A 26,878-nucleotide genomic window follows, 5' to 3' on the forward strand; every position below is an offset into this window, starting at 1 on the left:
ATGTGGAAATCATTTATGAAAATTCATACATTTACATTCTTTATTTGGGACATTTTTCCATGTAATTTGATGAGCCAATACAGAGTCACCAGTCAATGAGTGGGTGGAAGGTGTCTTCTTCAAAGTCATTGAATAAAGTCAGCCAACAACAGTGAACATAACAGCTGTGTACATTACCATATCAGTGTTTCTGGTAACATTTTCTCTCCTAACATTAAGTTGCCACTTAAAGAGATTCCAAAGAAGTACTCCGTTTTAATGTACAAAACAAACCCCTTATATTTTTTTCTGTGTGCATAAAACTTGAGATAATCCAATTTATTTACATGGACACATTGCTGCCACAACATTGGAAACAACTTTATTTATTTGTTTATTGAACCTTTTGAGAAATGTAAAAAATAGATTAAATATTTTTGTGCATATGAGTTTAAATTCTCTGCTTAGGCTGCTGCCCCCGCGACCCGATCTCGGATAAAGCGGATGAGGATGGATGGATGGATGGGAGTTTAAATTTGTATCATATTTGTTACCGCCAGCATTTTTTACAAATTATTTCTTGTTTTAGGGGGAAGAAAAATGACAGTGATCATGTAGAGGTCTCAAAAACATGTATCAAATATGATACACATACAGGATTAGGCATTTAAAGAAGAGTGCCTATGAGGACGCATTTGCTTTTAGAGCAACCCTCAAGAATCCATTAGCTTCTCAGTCCCTGAGTTCATTTTCACTGCTTCGTTGGTTTAAGAAAAATTTTGTTGTTTGGAACTTGTAACTTAGAAACTATGATCCAAATCACAGGAGTAACCTGTGAGAGCTGTTCATACTAATGTAGATTTTCATGTTTTTACCCTTACTGTTAAACTGTACTCAACTCTTTGGCTGATTAATAAGATAAGATAAGATAAGATAAGATAAGATAAGATGACCTTTATTAGTCCCACACGTGGGAAATTTGTTTTGTCACAGCAGGAAGTGGACAGTGCAAAAGTTATGAAGCAAAAATTAGAATACAATAAGAATAAATACAGTACACAACTGTACAGAATAGAATAAAATAAAATAAAATAAAATACTATATACAGTAGAATAAAATAGAATAAAATATACAATAAGATAAAAATAGAATACAAATGCTATATACAACTGAGTAAAAATACAACGATGCCAGAAAAGATTATTGCACTTAGTGTTATAAGTGTTATAATAAGCTGGAGTGGAAGATTGCTGCCCCTTTTGCTCATTTTTGCTCTGTGTTTTGGTGGTCTGGGAGCAGACACAGTCTCTATGGGGATGTGGTTTGGGGGTGTTAATGATACTGGTATATGTTCACTATAAATATCACATTATAGCTTGCATCCAAATATAATGTGACATTTGACCTCTAATCTCATTTTTACATTCCACATCTGCCTTTCTTTCAAGTTGACTCCAACAGGTCTTTAAAGAAAGTCTTAAAGGGTGATTGAATGAGCTGCCTAGAAAGTTAGAAATACACTGTAGTATAACGTTATATAGCAGCCTTGGCAGAGGTTTCCACTCTAAATGCTTCTTATTTATGAAGCATCACCACATCGATGTGTTATTTCTTCATTGTTTTTTTCTTTTTCTCCTTTTTTCCCAACAACCAGCGATCGGTTTCTTGATAGAAACTGGAACCTTGCTCCACTTTCCTGACACCAGCCATGGGCTTTGTACTCTCTACTTCCTATGTCCCGTGTGGCTATCGGAATGCTTAGAGAGGATCGTAAACCTCAAATCCTCTCGATATATAGCAAGAAATGGAGTGATCCAAACTGAAGACCTCAGGGTGAGACTTGCCTTTCTGTTGTTTTGTGTGTTGAAACTGGTGTTTTGAAGTAATATCTATTGTGATATCTGTTGTGCAGATGCTTTTGGTAGGAACAGGGTTCACACAGCAGACAGAGGAACAGTATTTTCAATTTCTGGCCAAGTTTGAGATTGCCCTGCCTGTGGCCAGCAACAGGTAATTTTTTTTTATCTCTCTCTTGGCAGCAGTTACTCATTACAAGTTCCTAAACAGCTTTAAGGAAACATTCTCAAATGGGCAGCAGGAGGATTGTATGATATACAACTTAAAATTATTATGAGAGTTTAAAGGAAGATTAGGCAACTTATAAATTGCGATGTGATTGACAAGTTGGTACTGTATGAGAATGCAGTGTCCCGTTCTCATACACCGGGAATATTTGGTTTCCTTTTTGACCTCTTACAGCTATCTGCTGCCCCACCTACTTCCCCCTAAGCCAGCCCTGGACATCCATGGCTTCCGCCAGCAGACCCACAACACCCTGCAACGCCTTTTCAAGATGAGCTTCGTTCCTGCTGGATTTTGGGAGCGTTTCATTGCCAGGATGCTTATAAGCCTCCAAGAAATGGACATGCAGGTAGTTTGTCTTCGTTCTCCAATTTTAATTGTGAGTTTTTCACTTTCGTGGCCTAAAATGTTGTATCTATGCAGTCATTTGAAAGCAAAATAAAAAGCACCGGGAGCCGGCACAGCAGGAATTCTGTGATCTACAGCTTTACCGGAACACAAAAGAAGAGCCGCTGTAGCACCTTTAGAGTCCGACGCAGCCAGACCATCTACTGGAAGGAAGGACTGCTCGTCACTTTCGATGGAGGTTACCTCAGGTCAGAGCTGGAACTAGAAGATGTGGCCATTCACATAATCATTAGACAAATAGTTAAGATTGGACATAGATGGTGGGAATGCTATAGTTTCAGAAATGATTCATTTGTAAACTAGGAAGTTCAAGGATAAATGTTATCTTTTATCAAATTTCTTTAATGCCTTAAAGACATTACAATTACTGACATTATAGTCATCTCTATTATCATGCTTCTGTGTTATTGTCAATGTTCAGTGTTTTTTATTATTATTATTTTTTATAGCTGAGATTGTGTTCACATGTATCACAGTATGTTTGAGTGCTTTTAATAATCAAAGTGAGTACAAAATAAGACAACACACTAAAGGGATGTAAACATTTTCTGTTCAAAGAAAATCTGAAATGTCTGCCACTACTTTCATAAAAATTGGCCTAAAATGGAGAATGTGCAAAGGACGAATATTTCCAGCTTTGATACTGATTTTGAGCAGTGAGACATGGAAAAGCCAGGGCCTCATCATCTCTGCTATTTGAATATCCTTTAAGTTGATGCAGATACTTGTTTATGTCTGAGCAGTGTGGAGTCATCGGATGTTAACTGGAAGAGGAAGAAGAGTGGAGGCATAAAAATTATCTGTCAGTCAGAGACCAGGGATTTCTCTGCTATGGCATTCATCACAGATCATGTCAACTCTCTGATAGAGCAGTGGTTCCCAGGTCAGTACACTACATGCTTTTTTGCAGTACCCTAGCAGACCATCAGCTCACAGTATGTGAAACCCCTGTATCAAAGCTATACCTGCTAGTATTGAAAATACCCCACTGAAAAAGAAATCTTGGTGGTGCACAATTTGCCTGGAAGGTCTGGATTTACTTGGCTTGCTTGGGCACAGCCTGAGGAAATGATATGAATCTGCTTCCCCATAGGCCCACCACTTGGGAAGGGCGGGGGCAGACATTAGGGTTGGGTATACTGTATGCTGGGTGGCAGACAAAGATGAGGGCGGGGGTATGTTAACCATGCTGACTCAGCACACCACATACTGGTTGTTGGAATGTCACTTAGCTAATGGGGAAGGAATCTGAGCTAATATAGGAGGTGGAGCAATACCAACTGGATATAGTTCAACTTTCTTTCACAGATATAGTATCATAGTAGACTGTTTTGGATCCAGTGTTAGTTGGCATACATCAAAGTGTGACTGGGTACATGAACGTTGTAAAAGGGGTTTAGGTGGAGAATAAATATGCTGTATGAATGTATGTGATGGGTGAATACGGCTTGCTGTACAAGTTCTTTTATTTGCTTTTATCCAGGGGTCTTTAACCTGAAGTCAGTTTTGGTAAATGGACTGGTTCTTTTATAGAGCTTTACTACTCTATCTGAGCACTCAGCTTTACACAACTTGGCTCATTCACTCATTCACACCCACTCATGAAACCTGGGTCTACATGTCGAAGTGTCTTTGGGCAAGACAGCAAAGTTGCCTTTAATGCATACATCAGGGTAGGGCTGCAGCTGTCAATTATTTTAGTCATCGAGCAGTCTATCAATTATTCCATCAATTAATCAAGTAATTGGATAAGAAACACTTTAGCCTTTTTCCATCTATCCATCCATTCTCTTCCATTTATCCTTGTCAGGGTCGCCGAGGGGCTGGAACTTATCCCAGCTACCATAGGGTGAGAGGCAGGGTACACCCTGCACAAGGTCGCCAGTCTAACACATAGAGATAGACTCGCAGACTTTTTACAATGTAAAACAAGCAGCGATGACGGAGCAGCTACAAAGTTTGCTTTCTTCACGTCAATGAATGACTCACACTCGCTTTTTCCCTGTAAAGTTTTTAGTGGTGAGCACAAGAACAGCGTTGCTTTTTTGGATGCTAGAAACATTTTTTCTTTATCTCAACGGGAGCCCACCATCTCAGTAACAGCTCCGCCTCTTTGCTCTTTGTCAAAACAGAGTGTGTATGCCACAGAATCCAGCTCCTCATCAAACTGTGTGTGCCATGGTGATTCTCACTGGTTCTGCTGTGTTATTCTTTCAAACTGGGAACTGCATGCGCTTAATGTTGTCAGACTTCTCATTCACAGGCTGATCCTGAATACGTTTGTACATATGTACGTAATACGTTATCGCAAATGAAGATAAGGTCTTGATGCATTCTCAATCATCCAGGAAAGTAAATCTCCAAAAGTTGAATCTGTTCATCTGGACGTAGCGTTTTGTGGGAGAAACGTTTCGTCACTCATCCAAGTGACTTCTTCAGTCTCAGCTGACTGCAGGTTTCCCCAAACCTTATAAACAGTACATTTGCATAATGACTGAAACCAGCCCACTGAGGGAACAATGGGCTGTGAGGTCAGTTCCTTAATCATAATTATGCAAATTCCATGACCATTGATCAACAATCACTGACCAAAACCCACTGATCAAAGAACACTGATCAATGGCCATGAGTACCATTCACAGAGAGTTGGGGAATGGCTGCAATCACAGCATTGTAAGATGGCGAAAGATGTACCCTTAGGCCCCCTCCTCAATTCAGAGATGGTCTTTCCCTTTTCACGTAAATGGCCTCCTTGACTCCGCGCTCAAACCAGCGTTCTTCCCTGTCCAGGATGTGTACATCCTCATCGTTGAAAGAGTGTCCACTGGCCTGTAGGTGTAAATAGACTGCAGAGTCCTGGCCTGATGAGGTTGCTCTTCTGTGTTGTGCCATCCGCTTCGCTAGAGGTTGTTTGGTTTCCCGATGTATAAATCCTGGCAATCCTCCTGGCACTTAACAGCGTACACTATGTTACTCTGTTTGTGTCGGGGACCCGATCCTTGGGTGGACCAGTTTTTGGCGCAGCGTATTTTGGGGTTTAAAAGCCACAGAGACCCGGTGTTTAGAAAAAATGCGTCTCAACTGCTCTGATACTCCTGACACATATGGGATCACTACAGGTTTTCGCCTGGGCAGCGGTTGTCCTTCTCTCCTGGATCGGCTGGAGCTTTCTTTAGGTGCCTTCCCAGCTTTGACAAAAGTCCAGCTGGGATAACCACATTTACTCAGGGCCTTCTTGATGTGCTGTTCTTCAGCCTCCCTGGCTGCTGTGTCAGTGGGGATGGTGTTCGCTCTGTGTTGTAGCGTCCTGATGACACCCAGTTTGTGCTCCAGTGGATGATGAGAGTCAAACCTTAGATACTGATCCGTATGCATAGGTTTACGGTACACGTCAGCTTTTAGATGTCCCCCATTACTGATGGAAATGTCACAGTCTAAGAAGGCTAACCTGCCACTTTTCATATCCTCCCTGGTGAATTTGATGTGTCGGTCCACCGAGTTAATGTGATCCGTGAAATGTAGTACGTCCTGAGATTTGATTTTCACCCAGGTGTCATCCACATATCTGAACCAATGGCTTGGTGGTGTTCCAGGGTAGGATAGCAACGCCCTCTTTTCCACTTCTTCCATGTACAAATTGGCCACGATAGATGAAACTGGGGAGCCCATGGCACACCCATGTTTCTGCCTGTAGAACTGACCCTTGTATGTGAAGTAGGTGGAATGAAGACACAGTTCCAAAAGCAAACACACTTGGTCGATGCTGAGAGTGGTCCTGCTGCTGAGGTTGGTGTCATCCTGTAATCTCTTACGGACTACCTCCAACGCTTCCGTGACTGGGATGCAAGTGAAGAGAGATGTAACGTCGTACGAGACCATGGTTTCATCTGCCTCCATAATGACATCTCTTACCTTCTCAACAAAATCCAGGGTGTTCTGGATGTGGTGTTCAGAGCTGGCTACCAGCGGGTTGAGGATCGAAGCCAGAAACTTGGAGATGTTATAGGTGACCGAGTTAATCATGCAGACAATTGGTCTTAAAGGTGCACCCTGCTTATGTATTTTCGGTAAACCATACAGACTTGGTGTAGACTCCCCTGGGTACAGCCTGTGGTATGAGGTCCGGTCGATAGCCTTGTCTTGTTCTAACTGCTTCAGACCCTCTTCCTTTAGCCACTTCCTGGGTCTCGTTTCAGGGGCTCATAAGTATTTTCATCTCTGAGTAGTGACAAAATCTTCTCATGATAGTCTTTCTGGTTAAGCAATACTGTGCACCTACCCTTGTCTGCCGGAAGGATGATAATGTTGTTGTCATCACTAAGTGATGTGAGTGCCTTCCTCTCCTCCATGGTGATGTTGGATGCTGGGGCTTTGCATTGCTGAGACAGGCGAAACTTTTCGTCCGTAGTTGCTCTGCTTCCACTTCTGCAATATTGTTGTTACGAATTGCTGTTTCTGTGGCTGTGATCAGCTCCACTAGAGGGATTTGTCTCGGTGTGACGGCAAAATTCAACCCTTGGGGTTTGGGGAAACCTGCAGTCAGCTGAGACTGAAGAAGTCACTTGGATGAGTGACGAAACGTTTCTCCCACAAAACGCTACGTCCAGATGAACAGATTCAACTTTTGGAGAAATGAAGATAAGGCTCGCATCTGCATGGTTTAACACATCGGTGTGCTACAGAGCCTTGTGTCTCAAGAATTTTTTGTAATCGAATTATTCAAATTACTTATGTGTCGTTGCAGTCCCTTAAAGAGTAAAAGTGCTTTGTGAATCCATATGTGAATGGATGAAAGTGCTTTCAGTACTCTGTGTTGTGCATAAACTCTGATTTTCAGCCCTCTGCTACATCTGCACATAAAGTGAACATACTTTTTTTTTTTTTAACTTTCTTCTAGCTTTAACTGGCAGTGAAAGTGATGGGAGTCTACTTATAGAGCAGTATGCCCCTTGTTCTCTCTGTGCCTCCCTGGGCCAAAAGAATCAGGTTGAGTTCCCAGCCAGTGAACACAGCAAGGATGGAGATGGTGTAAAATGTGAAGATGACAAAGGAAGAGAAGCAGGGGTCTATTATTTTAACATGGAGGACTGTGTACTGGCTGCAGTGGAGAAGGAACACATCGTGTGTCCTCGGCATCCCGATCAGCCAGTTCCTCTTCAAGAGCTGGTCCCAGAACTCTTCATGACTGACTTCCCTGCACGGTAAACTCTTAAATTTAATAGATTGTTTAGACTGAAACATATGAAATCTTACTCTGCTGGTTAATTGCGAGCTTGACTTTAAAGTTTCTCATAATTTAATTTCAAAGAAAGACATAGGTGTAAAGCAAGATAGCGTGACAGAAATCTAGGTCCGAGGGTAAAAGCCCTTCTTTAAGAAACTCTTAACTTTAATATGTTGTATGGTTAATATGTACACATAATAAATTATCATTTGTTTCATTTTTTCTGGATGCCTTGTGAGCCAGATTTTTGACAGTAGTTTTGCATTATATAGTGTAGAATTCAAACCATATTTTGCTGGAGACACTAGAGAAAAACAACAAGAAAGTTGATTTTATTATTTGCTAAGTTATAATTAGAATACCACCTAGAAACTCCAGCATTTGAATGGAAATAGCATTTTCTTTGTTTTTGTGATTATAAAGTGCTTGTAGTAAAATGTCTACATGCTTTATTTTGCATTATAGTGAAATATGACTATATACCATTCAGAAATTGTCACTAGTTGTCTTTTGCTGTATGAAGTTGTTTTATTATTACACTACATTGCCAAAAGTATTCACTCACCCATCCAAATCATTGAATTTGGGTGTTCCAATCGTTTCCATAACCATAACCAAACCAGCGTTTTGAGTTTTCTTGTGTTTTGATGCCATTTTGCATTATGATTTATGTTTAAATCCACTTTGTCAGTCTTGAGTTTTTTCTATAGTACCTCGGTTGTTCTGTTTAGCTTTTGATATTAGATTCCATTTTGTGTCTTTGCCCTCTGTGTCTCTCTCTCTGTGTCTGTGTTTATATATGTTGTGTGAGTTCTTGTGTCTTGTTTCCCTCCTCGTGTTTCATTCTGTTTCACCCTGCCTGTCATGTTTCTCTTGTCTCCTCTCTCTCTCTCCCTTGTGTTCCCTCACTCCCTCTCATCTGCCTTTCAATTCAATTCAGTTCAATTCAATGCAATTCAATTTTATTTATATAGCGCCAAATCACAACAAAAGTCGCCTCAAGGCGCTTCATAGGTACAGAGAAAAACCCAACAATCATATGACCCCCTATGAGCAAGCACTTTGGCGACAGTGGGAAGGAAAAAAACTCCCTTTTAACAGGAAGAAACCTCCGGCAGAACCAGGCTCAGGGAGGGGCGGGGCCATCTGCTGCGACCGGTTGGGGTGAGAGAAGGAAAACAGGATAAAGACATGCTGTGGAAGAGAGACAGAGATTAATAACAGATATGATTCAATGCAGAGAGGTCTATTAACACATAGTGAGTGAGAAAGGTGACTGGAAAGGAAAAACTCAATGCATCATGGGAATCCCCAGCAGCCTTACGTCTATTGCAGCATAACTAAGGGAGGATTCAGGGTCACCTGGTCCAGCCCTAACTATATGCTTTAGCAAAAAGGAAAGTTTTAAGCCTAATCTTGAAAGTAGAGATAGTGTCTGTCTCCCGAATCCAAACTGGAAGCTGGTTCCACAGAAGAGGGGCCTGAAAACTGAAGGCTCTCCCTCCCATTCTACTTTTAAATACTCTAGGAACAACAAGTAAGCCTGCAGTGCGAGAGCAAAGTGCTCTAATAGGGTGATATGGTATTACAAGGTCATTAAGATAAGATGGGGCCTGATTATTTAAGACCTTGTATGTGAGGAGCAGGATTTTGAATTCAATTCTGGATTAATGCCATCCAGAGTAAGAATCTGGTTAGATACCATATTTCTAAGATTTTCAGGGCCGAGTACAATATCCTCAGTTTTATTTGAATTAAGAAGCAGAAAATTAGCGGCCAAGCTTTCCTCCACTCCAGTGTCATGTTCGACCTTCTTTCTGTTTTATTGTGAAAGCCTTGAGTTTCCATGTTCAGTGTGTCTAGTTGTGTTTTCCCTGTGGCGTCATGTTAATTCGTGTCAGCTGTGTTCCCTCTTGTTTTCTCACTTCCCTTGTTATCCTTCTGTGTATTTATGTCAGCGTCTCCCTCGGTCCTGTGTCGGAATCTCCCTCATGGCTGCGTGTCTCTCCCTATGTTTCCCTGTGTTTAGGCTTCCCAGTTTAGTTTTGTATCCCCTTTTCTCCCAGCAAATAAAGCTGTGTGTTTTGAGTTCACGTCCCGCCTTTGACTCTGCATTTGGGTTCTACTCTGCCTGCCGCACACAGCTGTTAGCTGTTTCATGACAGACTGCTGAATAGACACCAACTTCAACTGATGCACCATCAAGAGTATTCTGTGTTATGGCTTATCACGACCTGGTACAGCAGTTGTAATGCTCTGGAACACAAAGCTCTATGGATGGTGGGCAGATTGGCACAATGTATCACCAGGTTTCAACTGCCAGCTATCAGGGACCTCTACAGACAGCACTGTATGAGGAAGACTCACCAGAACAGAATGTCCGGCCATCTGTTCATGACCTCAAACTAAAGCGCAAGTGGGTTCTGCAGCACGACAACGAGCCAAAACACACCAACACACTACCTCTGAATAGCTTAAGAAAAACAAAATGAACACTTTGGAGTGTCCTTGTCAAAGTCCTGACCTGAGTCTGATTGAGATGCTGTAGTATGACCTTGAAAACCCGTCAGTTTATCGCAAATGCTTGATTGGAGTTGTTTGTTCTAAGAGTGGCCCAACAAGTTATTAGGTTTAGGGGGCAATCATGTTTTTTTACACAGGGCATATAGGTTTTGTTTATAAACTGCATTTTTGCATTTGCATTTTTATATTCTTTATTTATATAGTTTATTTTATTTTTTATTGTTACTTTATGTGCGATTTTACTTTTCTGCATGCAACATTGAGGCAGCTCAGAGCCTAAGAATTTCACTCATGTGCCATTGTTACTTATATATGACAAATAAACAAACAAGGTAACAGCTAGTGGTGCAAGCAGTGGGATGGTCTGGAAAAACAAGGCTTGTCATCACTGGAAACTATGCAATGCAGAGAGCTTAACTGTTGTAAACAGATGCTTGATGAATTTTAGGTTATGACCTTGGTGTTTTGTCAAATCACATTGACATGAAACTTTGACCACTAAATTCTGATCAATTTGAAGGTCATTCTTCAGTTCAAGTTGTTTGTTGTGCTAGATGAATATCCTTAAGGGTTTTGTGGCATGTGATCTTCAGTGGAAGTGAACAAAAAAAAGCATGTCAAGACTGTTGCCAATACATAACCAAAGAAAATAGATGGTAGAGTGAAAAGAAAGAAAACACAAATAGATCAAAAACAATGTTAAAGTAGAGGGTAAATAATGATCACACAAAGAAATGAATCGAAAGCCAATCAGAACATAAAGATAGCAATCTGGTAAAGGGCCTCTAATGCAGAGCACATAAATTATACATATTCATACTTGTGAACTGTCAGTACACTATCGTCTGATTACTTAAAATGTTTAAAGCAATGAAGTGTCACTCACATGTGTATTGAAATGTGCATTTGTAATAATACTGTTGTTAATAACAATAATTCTTCTCTGTAGTACTCTACTTTTCATGATGTCTTTCCATTATAACTCTAACATGTTGTAATTGCACATATACTAAATAATCTCTGGATATATAGCTGTTATGTTTTTTACCCCCAAAGTGAGCACTGTCCTCAAAAATCCATTATTGTTTTGATTTGATTTACTTTGTTTCCCAATTCTGTGTAAGGACTAAGGTAGGCTAACAAGGACATGGTACTTTCTCTTTACTGAACTCTTGGAAATGAGACTGATTATCTAGGTGAGACAGTGTACAAGCAAATGGTCAGGTTTGGGACTTGATGATTAACAATTGTGCATGTGTGTGTATTAGGCTCTTTTTGGAGAAGTCCCAGCTGGAGTATTCTGAGGAGGAAAATGACATCCTTGGCCAGGGTGGCAGTGGGACCATTATCTATCGAGCCCGATATAGTAACCAGCCAGTAGCTATCAAACGCTTCCACTTCAAGAAGTGTCAACAGCAGGCAATCAGCGAGACAGGTAGAGAAGCATTTCAGTGTTTTTTGGAGTATATAGATTTTAACAAAATAAAAACATCTCTCTGAAATCTTACACTGAATATTTGTAAAGCAGATGATGGAAAATATTGCTAGACACCCCATGACAAGATCCTGTCACAATACTTCACTCACGATACAATGTTATTGCCATTTCTAACATATTGTTTTGCTTCAAAATGAGATTTTCATGCATACCAACACTATCACTAAAACCTGATATTAGTGTTGGCATGAGACAGTTTGCTATCAGGCTGATGTCAGCCTGCAGTTGAATAGGCTGGTAAGTTGGCAATTACATGCAATTTTCTTCTGATAATACAGTAATTAACTGTGATCATTTCAGAGACAGAAGTTCACATTTAACTATTAAATTTGCACTCAGCAGCATACCTGCTTTATGAGAATGTAATCAGAATACAACCAGCTGACACCCAGTCAGTTGAGTCGCTTTGAGTTATGCTAATTCAAAAAAAACTCAGAGATTGATCATCTTTGCAATCTGTCTGCCTTTTGTTACAGCGCAGCTGTTTCTCCAATCTGTAGTCGGTATCCATAGCAAGTCTTGTTAATGGAGCTGGCTGAGGGGCTTCAGGCCTATGTAGAATAACACTGGGGGACATGCCATCTTTTTGGAAAATCTTAGCTCTAGTGTATAGTGTTGTTCGTCACATCCCTATTGAGTTCTTGATGAAGGCTCTTACGATTCTATTGATCTTGTACAGGCACTGAGTTATAGGCTTTCTTTCATTCACTCATGGCTGTACCATTGAAAATGACTGCTCTATCTACCAGTAGCTGCCGTTTTCCCCCACTGGTCTTTATGCCAATTTTCTTCTGTGCCCCATTCATGTATTGAGCCATGCTTGTTTATCTTAGCCCTTACGATGTCTAACAGGAGTTTTCATGTTGTTTTGAAGAAGGTTATTTTCCAGTAATTAGATGGTACCAGTCCCTTTTGGGGATCCTTGGGGAAGACGAAGCTGTCCAGCCTTCAGTTAGGTTTTCTAGATGTGTCTCATCCATTAGCAGCTGGTTCATTTGCACTGCCAGATGCTCGTGGAGTACAGTTAACCTCTTTAGCCAGTAGGTGTGAATCATGTCAGGCTGTGGTGCTGTCCAGCCATTGATGCTTGAGACTCTTTCTTGGATGTCTGCTACTCTGATGGGTACTGAATCCTGTTCAGGTCTCCCATATGCTCTTCCAGTATTGCTTTTTTCCTCCAGCCTTGGTGGGGTTGTTCACACCTTGTTTCCCTGCCACTACGAGTAGAAACTAATGAAGAACATTCTGATTTGTTCTCCTGGCTTCTGTTACTTCAAATGGCTGTGAGTATTTGCTTGGCAGTTTACAAGGCCTCAGGATTGGGCAGCTTGCTGTATATCTTAGGCATCCGTTACTTCATCAGGCATTTCTGCAGCTCCAATAGTTTGTTTCCCTCTGTGCCTAATCTCTTTCTCCATGGAGGGTACTGCTCTTGGTGGAGCCAAGCATTTCAGTGATCACTACTACCATGATCTACCATGGTGTAGATCAGCTGGTTGATTTCAGTGATGGTCGGGATGGTAGGGATTCACATCTCGTAGTAGACCTTTACCCAACTACGTGAAGTACCCTCTAATCGGCCACGGAGGGACCAGGTTTCCTTGCTAGCCACGATCAGCTGCTCTCACACTCAATGCCTTCAGCTGGATATTGGCTTTGTCTATTTTACCGTACTATGTAGTCACTTGACAAAATGTAAATTGCCAGGGGAAAAAAAGGATATTTGGGAGAGTTCTGCATATTTGTAAACAAATTTGAGGTTTTTTTTTTTTAAAAAAGATATAAATATACAATAGTTAGAGCATTTGTGTAACCAGGGTTCTTTTTTTCTTTTCTTTTTTTTTTTTACTTTGACGGTCCCTTGTCTTTCTCTCTACATTGTCTTAGACACCATGGTAAAACACCTCCAGTCTGCAAATGCCTATCGGAGTTTTGCTGAGTTTCGCCAGGAATCCAGTACCTTGCACTCTCTCCAGCATCCCTGCATTGTCTCGCTAGTGGGCATCAGCATTCATCCACTCTGCTTCGCCCTACAGTTAGCCCCCTTGGGTAGCCTCAACACAGTGTTGGAGGAAAAGCACAAAGGCAAAAGTATGTAGTGATCTTCACCTTCTGATTTGCCATTTGAAGTTGATTTTAAAACTTGCTCTGTATTACTGAGATATGAAAATATGTCTTGTCTTTCTAGGCTCCAAGTACATGCCGCTTGGCCACATGCTAACCTTCAAAGCAGCCTATCAGATTGCAGCAGGACTGGGATACCTTCACAGAAAGAGCATCATCTTCTGTGACCTCAAATCTGATAACATTCTGGTGTGGTCTCTGGAGGTCTGTAAAATGTTGTGTTTTTGAAAGCATTCTAATTTACATGGTGTATCAAAAAGATTCATCCAATTTATTTTTTTTTCTTTTTATCATTTTTTAAAAATCCTGTCCTGTCTGGCAGCTTTTACAATCAGAATTAAGATGAGCTCTATAAATTCTATAAAGGCTCCTCTTGTTTAAGTGTTTCTTTTATCTGTGTATTTATTCATTTCTTTTAGTGTTATTTCAGCTATTACATTATATGTGTTGTGTGACAATGTCTAAGCTGACAGGCAGGAGAAAAAGAAAAAAAGGAAGGACCATCGAAACATAATAAAAGGATAGCGTAAAAATGGAAAAGTACGACATATCACCAACTACTGCACCTGTAAGAAAAAACCCTAAAAAACATTCCACACCTGGAACACTAAAACATGAAAATGCGCTGACACACAAATCAACAACTTCTTGTGGTGTGTGTGCGTCTGTATATGTGTCATGAAATTTACTTGATAATGAGGGTGGGAAGCCGCAGATCCACGAGATTGAATTAGCCAATCATCCATTTTCAACAAGCTGTAATTCTGCAACTATTCACAGGTAACGATCGTAACATGGACTGTTCAAAAGAGGGATTAATGAGCTTCACATTGTTGTGGGTCGGTTTTATAACAACAGCAGTGGCTGGTGTAGGACAGCGTATGTCATGAGCCTGTGAACATTGTGTGTATTGTATGTAAAACTTTATATTCAGCCATGTATTTTAAAATTTTAACTGCAAGCTTCTATGTCCATTACTTTAAAAATATGTAGCATTTTGAAATCAGACAATTCTTTTTGATACACCTATTTTTGAAAGATTATCAACAACGATGTTAAGTGAAAATTCTGAGCTAATTTATTTGCTGTCCCTTTATTAAAAATACTGTAAATAGAAAGCAAAACAGTAATTTCATGTTAAAAAACCAAAACAAAAAAGAGAAAGCCTGTTTCTGTCATTTAATTTGGCTTTTTAATTCACTGATAACTTCTTCCAGGTGCAAGACACGGTCAATGTTAAACTGTCTGACTATGGGATCTCTCGACAATCCTTCCATGAGGGGGCTTTGGGAGTTGAAGGCACACCGGGCTACCAGGCTCCTGAGATCCGACCAGGCATTGTGTATGATGAGAAGGTATCTGCTTTTTTTAACCCACATTAGAAAAGTTTATAACATTTTTTGGAATGTTGTGTGGTTTTGTTTTGTTTTTGTTTTTGTTTTTTAGACCTTTTTTTTTTTTTTTTAAATGACGAGAGTTAACATATCATCTTTATATAAACGGATATGTGGATATCCTGAATTTCCACATATACATGTATGACCTGTACACAGCACCTATACGTAGCACTGACCAATCATGTCTGAGCAGGCTTTGCAAGTAAAAAAAATCTAAGTGGAGAGTTAACACGGAAAACATTAGTTGAAATGCTATTTCAAATCCAAGTGGTTATCATCTGACAACAATATGAGAGCTGAGATTTCAACTTTTCCGAAAATAACCTAGGATTTTCAAATTTAAAGCACTAGGAAGTTGAAGGGTGTCCATTATTTATTGATGTAGTTAGTAAGTAAGTAAGTAAAATTTTATTTATATAGCACATTTCTAGATAAAAGATCACAAAGGGCTTCACAAGGTATAAAACAAAAACAGACAAAAGTTAACAAAATGCAATTCTAAAAAGATGTGTTTTTAGTTGTTATTTAAAAGTGACCACTGAGTCTGCAGATCTTAAGTTCCAAGGAAGAGAGTTCCACAGTCTGGCGGCCACAGTGGCAAAAGCTCTATCACCCTTGGTTTTCAGCCTTGTATGCTGAATAAAAAGTAGGCCCTGATCACAAGACCTCAGGGACCTACTAAGGACATAGGGCTGTAAAAGTTCAATGATGTAGGCTGGTGCTTGTCCTTGAAGAGCTTTAAATGTCAGAACCAGTATCTTAAAATGGACTCTGAATTCAACAGGGAGCCAGTGCAGCTGTATAAGCAACGGTGTCACATGGGAGTACTTAGATGTTTTTGTCAGAAGCCTTGCTGCAGCATTTTGGACAATCTGCAGACGCTCCAGGGAGTTTTTGTTTAGACATGTAAACAGTGAATTACAGTAGTCCAATCATGATGAAATGAATGCATGAATAACAATCTCCAGTTCAGTATGAGATACTATAGGGCTCAATTTAGAGATGTTTCTTAAATGATAGAAGCAGGACCGAACCAGAGATTTGACGTGAACATCCAGAGTAAGAGCAGAATCAAAGGTTACCCCTAGGTTCCTGATAGACGATTTCACAAATGTTGAAAGAGGACCAAGAGCATTCATTATGTTAGGTACATGTCTGTCTGGAGCACATACAAGAACTTCAGTCTTTTCTTCATTAAGTTGGAGGAAGTTGTCAGCCATCCAACCTTTGATGGATTCTAAGCACTCATTTAGAATCTGCAGCTTAGAAACATCTTCAGGTTTAAAAGAAATATATAGCTGGATGTCGTCTGCGTAACAGTGGTAGCAAATGTCCTCAAAGGGGCTCAAAATATGCTGGAGAGGAAGTAGATAGTAGTAGAAAACAATAAGGGCCCCAGCACAGAACCTTGTGGCACACCATAGGACAGGGACGTGGAAGATGACCTGTACTTAGAGACCGCCACAGAAAAGTATCGTTCATAGAGATACGAGGAGAAACACTCTAAGGCAGACCCAGATACACCAACCCAGTATTTCAGCCTTTCAAGCAAAATGTAATGGTCAGCGGTGTCAAAGGCTGACGTGAGGTCCAACATTAGGAGTACAGAACATTTTCCAGCATCGTGTTGCATCAGAATGTCACTGGAAACTCTAAGAAGGGCTGTTTCAGTAGAATGAGCTCTATGAAAGCCAGACTGAAATTTGTCAAATATATTATGTTTGTCTAAAACTGCTGTAAGCTGCTTAGCCACAACCTTCTCTAATATCTTAGCAATTATCGGTATTTTTGAGATTGGTCTGTAATTGCTAGTGAGAGATGGGTCCAGCGTGGGTTTTTTTAACAGGGGGTGTATAGCAGCAGTTTTAAAATAAGCAGGGACTTTACCAGACCCCAGTGAGGTGTTAACTATGGTGAGCACACAGGGACCAATAGAATGGAAGACATTTTTGAATAACGATGCGGGTAAAATGTCGAGTGAACAGGAGGATGCTTTCGTTGCATTAACTATTTTTACCAGCTCTGATAGTGAGACGGGTAAAAAGCTTTCTAAAATGACAGGCCGAGCTGGCGTAGGAACTGACAATGCAGATGCTGACGGGGACAATTTTTTCTTACATTACTAATTTTTTCTAGAAAGAAAGAGAGAAATTTTTCACAGTCTTCCTTAGAAGAAATAATGGCAACATGTGGAGCAGGAGTAATAATATCAGTAACAGTGTCAAATAACACATTAGGATTACCTCTGCTCTTTGCAACCAGATGAGAAAAATAAGCAAGCCCTTGCATCTCTAATTGCATTGTTAAAAGAGGCTAAAAGATCCTTTAAGTAAAGGAGATGAACATTTAAATGAGTTTTCCTCCACAAGCGCTCAGCTTTACGACAATCACGTTTTATGGATTGGATATTGTCATTTAGCCAGGGTAAGGACTTGGAAACAGAAACTGGTCTCATTTTAACTGGACAGATTTCATCTAAAATCGAAAAACAATGGTTACTAAATAGATCTGTTAAGAAATCAACGCCGTTTTGCGGGGATAGAGTTAAATTAAAACCATCCGAGAAATTCTCCGCTGTGGAGGAATTTATGATGCGCGAGATAATTGTCCATTGAACAGGAGACAGAGGCTCGTGAAAAGACATGTTAAAAAGAATACAGTGATGATCAGAGATAAAAATGTCCTCAGAACAAATAGAATCAATATTCAAACCCAAAGTAAAAACAAGGTCCAGTGTGTGTCCTTTGTTATGTGTGGGGCCTGACACATGCTGCGTAAAATGAAAAGAATCCATAATGTTGATAAAACCTCTGGCAAAGAGGTCAGAGTCATCATCAACATGCATGTTAAAATCCCCAACTAAAAGCAGTCTGGACAACCTCATAGTAGAGGACAGGAAGTCGCTGAACTCCGATAAAAATAAGCTATTTGAACCAGGTGGACGATACACCACAGCACAATAAAAAGGATCCTTATTTCCGATTTTAATCAGCTGTAGTTCAAATGAAAGAAAATGTCCAACTTTCACTGAGCGGCAGGAGAAACGGCCCTGAAATGCCACAGCGAGACCTCTTCCACGACTAGATCCCCGAGGCTGGCTGATGACGGAATAGCCGTTCGGGCACAGTTCAATGTCCCGCTGCCAGGTCTCAGTCAGAAATAAGAAGTCCAGTTTTTTAGAAGCTATAAAATTGTTAAGAACGAACGATTTATTAGTCAATGATCAGGCATTAAAAAGCACCATGTTCAGCGGGGTGGAAGCATCATTTTTAGCAGCGGCTCGAGTTAAAGGACGTAGATACTCGGGGTTTGAGCCTTCACGCTCGTAGATTCCACTCACCGAGGGGATGAAAAGCCAGTCAGCAGGAGAGTCTGGATGAACCCTCCTGAGGCAGTACGGTCTTGGAGAGCCGGGCCCTGCGTATCCAAGCAGGTACGTGGAAAACAAATTCCTCTCCATGGAGCTATTCTGACCATAGGTAACAAAGCACGCTCAACATCGCTTTCCAGTCAGACCCCGCCGCCAGAAAAGCCTAAGCTTCACCTGGATACCTGCTTTTCTTCCTCTCCTTCTCCGTGGTCTACGGGGACCGCTGAGGACGCCGGACGAGGATCCAGCCACCGGTGGAGGGTGGAAAGTGCCAAAGGAGGATGAGACATCTTGAGCCATCACTGAAGATCGGATGGATAACAGTGTCAAACGATCATAAACCAAGGAAGCCAGTACATCATTGATACAAATAGAAAACAGCAGAGCAGAGAAAAACAGCACGACAAAAGAGCGTGACAAACTGCACCCGGCAGTGGCAAAGCCAAACACAGGCGCCATCATACCGGAAGCTGCTCGGCACTGACACTACCAGAAATTGTAGTTCCTCTGAAAATCATTTACTTCTGGATTTATTTTGATTTCTTGTTCCAAGTCTTATTTAATGTAGCATGCTATTTAATTAGTGAATTAAAGTCGTATTTAGATTATGAAGTTGTTACCTTGTGACTGACATCTTGCTCTTCTGTTCTTAGGCTGCATGCCCTTGACCTTGATTTAAAAATAGTCAAACTTGAGACGGCCAAACTAAACTCCAGATTAATTATACAGTCTGTATAACTTAATAAAACTTTTGAATTGTTTTTATAAGCATAAATTAACTAGACAATGCAATTTCTAAATAAATTGTGGAAGGTTTGTTACTATTGGTGGACTCTGTCTGTAACTTGCCCATGGTGCATTTAAAAAATTGGAGGTAACCTGTTAAAGTGAGATGGCTCAAAAACACATGAGCAACTATATTAATAGGCCACAAGTGTACTGTACCTGTGATACCAGCTACACTGTACCTAATAGAATTGCTTAAACTTGTGACCTCCAACATACAGGGTAAGAGCACGCTCTCTATTCATATGAAATGGCACTTCATCACCCGAAAATGTCAAATATTTCAGGAATAGTAAGAAATGCTTAATTACTGCTGAATTGAAAACATTTGAGCTGGTTGTTATGAGGTAGGAACGGTCTATCTACGACAAACGGTGTGAGACTAATTAGCCACCGAAGAAGAGGAAAAATGGCAGAAGTTATTAACATGCAGGAGGCAAAATATGTATCGAATGCATCACTACTTTTCCAAGTAAATATATTTCTAAAGGTGTTATTGACATGAAATTGTAACCAGATCAGTAACAACATTTAGACAGGTCAGTGACTGGGAGATAAAGTCTGGTCAGATCAAAAAAAATTCTTTGGATACCGTGATACACACCATGTTTGGAGGTCACAAGGCACTGCATATCGTCCTAAAAAAACATACCAATAGTAAAGTTTGGAGGTGGAAACATGGTGTCGGGCTATTTTTCAGCATACACCACTGGCTCACTTCATATAAGTGAAGGAAGGATGGCTTGAAAAATGTACTAAGACACTCTTGATAAAAATCTACCAGGACAATGAAGATGAAACAAGAGCAGACCTTTCAGCAAGACAATGATCCCAAACACAGAGGCAACAAAACTCCCATTGTCATCACCAATAAAGGCTTTTGTACAAAGTATTAAATACATTTCAGTAAGCCCTGTGTCATTTCTCATTATTAAACATAATTTATGGACATGCATGGTTTGATTTCTTCGCGTGTGTGGATTGGATGGGTTGTTATCGACATCTGGTGAGAATTTCATGTCAAGAGCACCTTCGGTACTTTATTTCCAGCCATGTAGCGCCCCCCCTTTTTCTGATCACAAAAATAATTATATGATACAAATAACAAAAGAATGCACTTTCCACTTCCTGTTTACATCACTAAAATGTTTAAATTACATTCAAAAAGAACAATATAGGAAAAATATAAATGCTTCAGAATATGTACAGAATATCCACTTTTATTTCCTTTTTAAGGAACTGTACTTTATTCTTTTTTACTTTAGGAAATTTGTAGTGCAATAAAATCAGATAAGTGCATTTATTCACCTTCACATCTGTCTTCACAACTCTATCCGCTGTGTTCCACACACCACAGTCCCAGTGTCCTACTGAGAGAATTCAATTCACTTTTATTGTGTGGATGCTTTAAGGCATCCACACTATTGAGTTCCTGTTTCTCTTTATTCTTTATACTTTTATTCTTCAAGTTGCTTCCGTACTACTTCCGACTTTAACTACTTCCATAATTTTTGTGCTATTTTCACCGTTCAAATTTTAAAATGTTCTGAAATTATTGGGCTATTCATGTATGATTCAGCCTTTTCATATCTGTTACCATTTTCATCTTATCCCTCTTTAAGTTTTCAGTTTCATCTTTGTGATTTTTCAGAAAATACATGCGTTGTTATGGTTGCTATGCAGTTGGTTCTGAGTGAGCCACTTGTCCTTTTTCAATGTTCTCTTCATGTCTGAACAACTTCTTGCTACTTGCTCAATTTTCACTCAACCCCCACAAATTATACATCAAAACAAACGTAGGTATTTTTTGCTGGCTTTCAGAAAATGTCACTATCATTGTTGTGGGATTTATAGAATTTTGGCCAATCTCTTCAGACCAACACAAAGTCTGAAAACTCTCCATAGAAAGTCAATGGAGAGTTTGTTCAAAATCACCGCTGGATTTCTCTAATCGGAGGCATTTTTGAATCGTCATATCTCCCTAATGAAACGAAGTTAAGACATGAGGCTTGTGCCAATATATCTTCAGACACTCCTGATGCTCACAATTCAAGAATTTTTTTTCTCACCTATTACCGTTTGGCTATGAATTACATTTGTTTGAGGGTAGGAAATTTGTCCCTCGCTCAGATTTCTTCAGATTTCAAACTCTGGAAATGAGGCACCTTTTTCTCTCGTCATATCTTTTTGATGGATTTCCACAGAGACGTGAAAATTTCCATGACTGTTCACCAAAGCCTGCTGTCTCTTACGGTGAAAGAATGATATCGATGCTCCAAATAGATTTAGAGTTAGAAAATGTTGTTTGAGGGCAAGTCAAGGCAGTTTTTGCTTCGCCTCTACTCAGTTATGGTGCATTACAAGTCAAATATCTTCAATAATTCATTTTTTTAGTGATAAATTGTTAACACTTGAAGATTCCCCCATCTCTTCTGAACAAAACGGTGTAAGAATGACTGTTCTAGCCCCTACGGTTAGGAAATTATGGTCATTTGTCTGAGGGGAGGCCTCACTATGAGAAATAGACTGCAAAAAGTACACAGCCTCTCTGATTGGTGGATTCAAATTGAGCAGTCCAGGCTGCTTGACTGACCTAGAAACTTGCTTCTCTCTCCCTGTGTGTGTGTGTGTGTGTGTGTGTGTGTGTGTGTGTGTGTGTGTGTGTGTGTGTGTGTGTGTGTGTTTAGTGAGAGAGAGAGAACCCTACCCTTTTTTGGGAGCATCTCATTGTAGGATTTAAAATGAATATAGTTACACCAGTTGACTGGATTAGATCCTGTGTGTGTGTGTGTGTGTGTGTGTGTCCCTCTGTGCATTTCAATATGTGTCCATATTTGTAATTGTGTAAGTTATTACTATTCTTCAAAATTATAGTATTTCTGCTACTTTTCCGTATTTCTGCTAAATACAGTATTTCTGCTAAATCATACTATTTCTACTATTTTATAGGATTTGTGGTAAATATAGTATTTCTGCGTAATTATAGTATTTCTACCAAATCATAGTATTACTGCTAAAATATAGTATTTCTGCCAAATCTTGATAGTTCTGCTATGTTATAGTACTTGTAATTAATTATAGTATTTGTGCCAAAGCATAGTATTTCTGCCAAATCTTAGTATTATTGCTAAATCATAGTATTTGAGCAAAATCATAGTATTTGAGCATATTCATTCTATTTGTGCCATAGCATAGTATATTTGTTGAATCACAGCATTTCTGCTATGTTGTAGTATTTGTCCTAAATCACAGTATTTCTGCAATATTTAGGTATTTTTGGTTAAATAATGTATCTCTGTAATCTTGTACCATGTTTGCTAAATTCCTATATTTCTGAGAAGTTATCATGTTTCTGCTAAGTTCTGCTATGTTATTGTATTTCTGCCAAGTATTATGTTTTTTTTTTTTTACGTTATTGCAGTTCTGCTAAGTAATTACATTTTTGCTAAGTTCTTATGCTTCTGCAAAGTTATTACAATTTTTTGCTACTTTTCAGCTTTTTCAGCTATTTTTAGCAGACAGCTTAAGCGTTAAAGCATCCACACTGCATTTTCGCAGGAAATGCAAATTTTTCTAGTTCATATAGCAATAAATTATTTCTGCATTGTATTATTGTTTGACTTATTTTTTTATTATGCAAATTCATAAATGGGCTGTGGTCATGAGTTATTATCCAAGAAATGAACATTCAGAGACAGGAATTCACTGGGTAGCTTTCATCTAAATGGCACAAATGGCCGCACAAATGGCCGTTGGTTTTACTTTCATAACTTCTTTTCACTCCAAATGAAATTTAAAGTTTTCTTTAGTAAAGTTTTATTTACAAATTCATCAGGAGGTCTTAATAACCTCCTCAGATGTAACTGACACTTGACCCTTATCAACTGACCTTAAGGTTCCTTTTTTGGGAACAACTCTTAAAGGTGGACATGTTCTCCTATGGCATGGTGATGTATGAGCTCCTGTCTGGGCGGAGGCCAGCACTGGGACACCACCAGCTTGAGATAGCAAAGAAGCTCTCAAAAGGTATTCGGCCAGTGCTGGGTAGTGCACAAGAGGTTCAGTTCTACTGCCTGCACAACCTGATGACTGAATGCTGGGACACTAAACCTGAGAAGGTGAGCTGTTTTTTGGTTGACACAATGAGCAAATTTTTGTTGTGTGATGTAAGGAAAGTGTACTACACTTTATTACTTGTGTCAAAGTAGTGGTTGAGCTAGAGACTTATAACTTCAAATTCGGAAGAAATTCTAAGAATTAGTCTAAAGAGGGGTTACACTCCAACAATTGGTTTTCATTTTACTGCTAAATTCTAAAATAAAATCACATAGTGTCTCTTGGGAACATGTAGAAAACAAGATGTTTTTCCTATATTGCCTAGTTCTCAATGTATTAAGCCATTGCTGTTTAATCTTAAGATAAGAACAACTGCTCCAGCTCACCCAGTCCATTTTCACTTTCCCATATTTTCAAAAGTGCAGGAAAGTTAAAAAACAAAACAAAAAAAGGACTGAACAAGCATAGTCTAAGACTTAAGATTTATAGATCATTGTCATGGCATCATAGTGGCAACTGTAACTTAATACAATAATGCTAAAATATTTCTTAACTGAAAATTAAATATTTCCATGGATATATGGATAGCATAGAATGCAGATGATAAAACAATCAATCCAAATAAATGTTTTGACTATATGTCAAAATATACATTATAGACCAACTCCATTATGTGAGTGCGAATGGTTTTCTCTGTCTATGAGTTAGCCCTGCGACAGACTGGTGACCTGTTGTCCATTCCCTCTTTTGACATTCCAACAAGGAATGTCACCACACTTCATGTTGTATCACTGTCCAGGGTGTACCCTGCCTCTTGCCCTAAGACAGCTGGGATAGGCTCCAGCTACCCCCCCGTGACCAGGAAAGGATAAGTGGAAATGGATGGATGAAATAATGAGCACCACAAATGCATATATATCTTCAACATTTATATTTTCAGTCACAACTGCCAATATATGTGTAGTCACAGTCATATTTTAAGGATAAAAAAAACATAAAACATAACATTTTAGGATAAAGATTTGGCGAATTTAATAAAAGTCATTGTTCTATGAATGACTTTAAGCTGAACTGTCTGTCTCTGCATTTGTGCTGCAGAGGCCAGTGGCAATGCATTGTGTGAGGCAAATGAAGGAGCCTAGCTTTGCCTGCCTCAGGTATATATTGCCCTGTGACGTCAACTCTCAGCTCTTCCTGTCCCAGCTCCAAGGATATAGTGCTGTGTTCTGGAATGAAGATAAGGAGGACAGGTTTGTGTGACCATTTCTCTTTGTATTGTGATTTATTTGCCTCTTATACACAATAATAAGCCCCACAATACACCTACCTCCATGTTTTAGTTGTCTTCTGTAGTTCAGGTCTTTTAGTGTTGTTGAGCTGTTTTTGCATTCCTGTTTATTTAGGAATGTACCATATTCTTGATTTGACCACTCTAAAAGTTTTTTCTATCTCTCTGATGGGGTTTATTTGATTTTCTTCCCAATGACAGTCTTTTTAAATTACATCAGCATTTCTTTGGACATCATTTTGTAAGTTCCAGTGAACTACCAAATGGAAGTTCAACACTTGGAATCAATTCTGCAGTCTGTCATGAAATAACAGCTGAAAAAACCTTATCAAACCATGAAATTGATTATTAGTCTATTGTCCAGTTACTTTAGAGCCTCTAAAAATGAAGTTGAAAGTTTTACTAGACCCTTAAAAATAAAGCAGAAAATCTGTGCGCCAATCACACATTTCTGGTTTGATTGAAAATTTACTGTTGTTGTGTACAAAAAACGTTTTATTGTCCAAAAATGTATGGAGCTAACTATATTTAACACAACATATGTACACACAGCTGACTGAAATAGCTCCCAGATGCATGACATAATGGCTCTAGTTGTTTGTGGCAGCAGGACTCCTGGTTGATCTCTGTGTTGTAAAAGCTGCTTCCTTGCTTTTAAACAAATACTGTTAATTGCTGCTGACTCCTTTACACTTTTTCCCTCTTTTAACTCCTTTTCTGTGTCAAGACCATGTTACCTCCCCTCCCCCAACTCTTCCAGTGCCATTTAACTCGCATATTCTTTTCTTACTTTTGTTTGACCACTCACACTAAGTGGTTAACCAGCTCCTGAGAAAAGAGTGTACCTGGTTGCAAACTGTCAATAAACTGCAGATCCCCTAATGCTTCAGCATACCAAGACAATTTAATCTTCCCAACTTTATGGAACAGTTTGAGGATGGCCCCTTCCTGTTCTAACATGATCACACAGCAGTACACAAAAGTAAGGTTCATATAGACATGGATGACCGAATTTGGTGTGGAAGAACTTGACTGGCCTCCATAGAGTCCTGATCGCAACCCGACAGAACACCTTTGGAATGAATTAGAGCAGTCTGCAAGCCAATCCTTCTTATCCAGCATCAGTGTCACAAATGGACTTGTGGATGAATGGTCAAACATTCCCATAAACACACTCCTAAACCTTTTGGAAAGCCTTGCCAGAAGAGCTGACACTGTTATCTCCACACATGGTTGGGGGACATCATATTAAACCCTATGGATTAGGAATGGTTCATATGCATGTGAAGGCAGACGAGCAAATACTTTTGGCAGCATAGTGTATGTGCAAGTGGTCAGAAAAAAACTTCCCAGGGAACAGTGCAAACATACCAGCAGCACTGGTAGTGTCCACAATTGCACCTTATATAGGCAACTTTTTGTATAAGATATATTAATGCTAAAATTGTGAAATTTCTTATTGGTGTGTAATTAAAAATATATGCAATATAATGAAAATACTATAATACAGAGTAGGGGTAAGCAACCTTTCTGATGATGAGTGCCATCTAAAATTTCCTCAGAAGTCAATGTGCCATATGATTGCATTAGCAATAAATTTAATAACGCTCTATATTAACAGTTACACACTATATAGAACAACTTTATAGAATTATATTTGTTGGCAGATGTTGGCAGCTATCAGCGAATAGTTATCAGCTATTTTGAAACAAAAGAGAGACATTTTTTCATCTATAACAAGAACTCCATAGCAGCAAATGAACTGTACAACAGAAAATGCAAATGCTATTTATGGTCCCCTCACAACAATGATAAGAAAAATAAACTGGGCCAATATGGCATGTTGGTTAATACAGAGATACACATGTTAATCTGATCTCTGGTCTCCCACTCCGAGTGTCCAATGTTCAGACGGCTACCTGAGGACATTCGTGAGAGAAAATCTGCTCACGCAGATATGTAGAGCCAAATACTCTGCAATGTTCTGAAGACAGTTAAACTTGTCAGGTAGAACTTTGCTAGACCTGCCCTTGCACAGTCAGCTACTTAGAAAAGTATCCTGGTGTTATTTCTCAGAAACAGTTCATTCACATTTTTGTAATACTTCATGCCAGTTTCTCAAGTTATCCATCACACATGTAC

General features: G+C 39.5%; 1 protein-coding gene and 1 long non-coding RNA gene across 3 annotated transcripts in view; both read left to right on the forward strand.

Annotated features, from left to right (window-relative positions):
- The window catches only part of lrrk1 (leucine-rich repeat kinase 1), a 111,879-nt gene that overhangs the window by 68,803 nt on the left and 16,198 nt on the right, over positions 1–26,878 (forward strand). For both annotated transcript variants that reach the window (XM_039598993.1, XM_039598929.1), the window contains exons 20-31: positions 1,635–1,813; positions 1,893–1,990; positions 2,240–2,411; positions 2,486–2,658; positions 3,214–3,353; positions 7,368–7,671; positions 11,486–11,652; positions 13,603–13,806; positions 13,904–14,043; positions 15,057–15,194; positions 23,316–23,510; positions 24,547–24,698. In XM_039598993.1, coding sequence (XP_039454927.1) covers positions 1,635–1,813; positions 1,893–1,990; positions 2,240–2,411; positions 2,486–2,658; positions 3,214–3,353; positions 7,368–7,671; positions 11,486–11,652; positions 13,603–13,806; positions 13,904–14,043; positions 15,057–15,194; positions 23,316–23,510; positions 24,547–24,698 — 2,062 coding nt within the window. The remainder of the gene's footprint in view (positions 1–1,634; positions 1,814–1,892; positions 1,991–2,239; positions 2,412–2,485; positions 2,659–3,213; positions 3,354–7,367; positions 7,672–11,485; positions 11,653–13,602; positions 13,807–13,903; positions 14,044–15,056; positions 15,195–23,315; positions 23,511–24,546; positions 24,699–26,878) is intronic.
- On the forward strand, positions 15,229–19,432 carry LOC116315369. Its single transcript, XR_004199098.2, has 2 exons — positions 15,229–18,669; positions 18,747–19,432. It is a non-coding gene; the product is annotated as an uncharacterized LOC116315369 (long non-coding RNA).

This window comes from Oreochromis aureus, linkage group 1, assembly GCF_013358895.1.
Source record: "Oreochromis aureus strain Israel breed Guangdong linkage group 1, ZZ_aureus, whole genome shotgun sequence".
In the NCBI taxonomy this organism is placed as follows: Eukaryota; Metazoa; Chordata; class Actinopteri; order Cichliformes; family Cichlidae; genus Oreochromis; species Oreochromis aureus.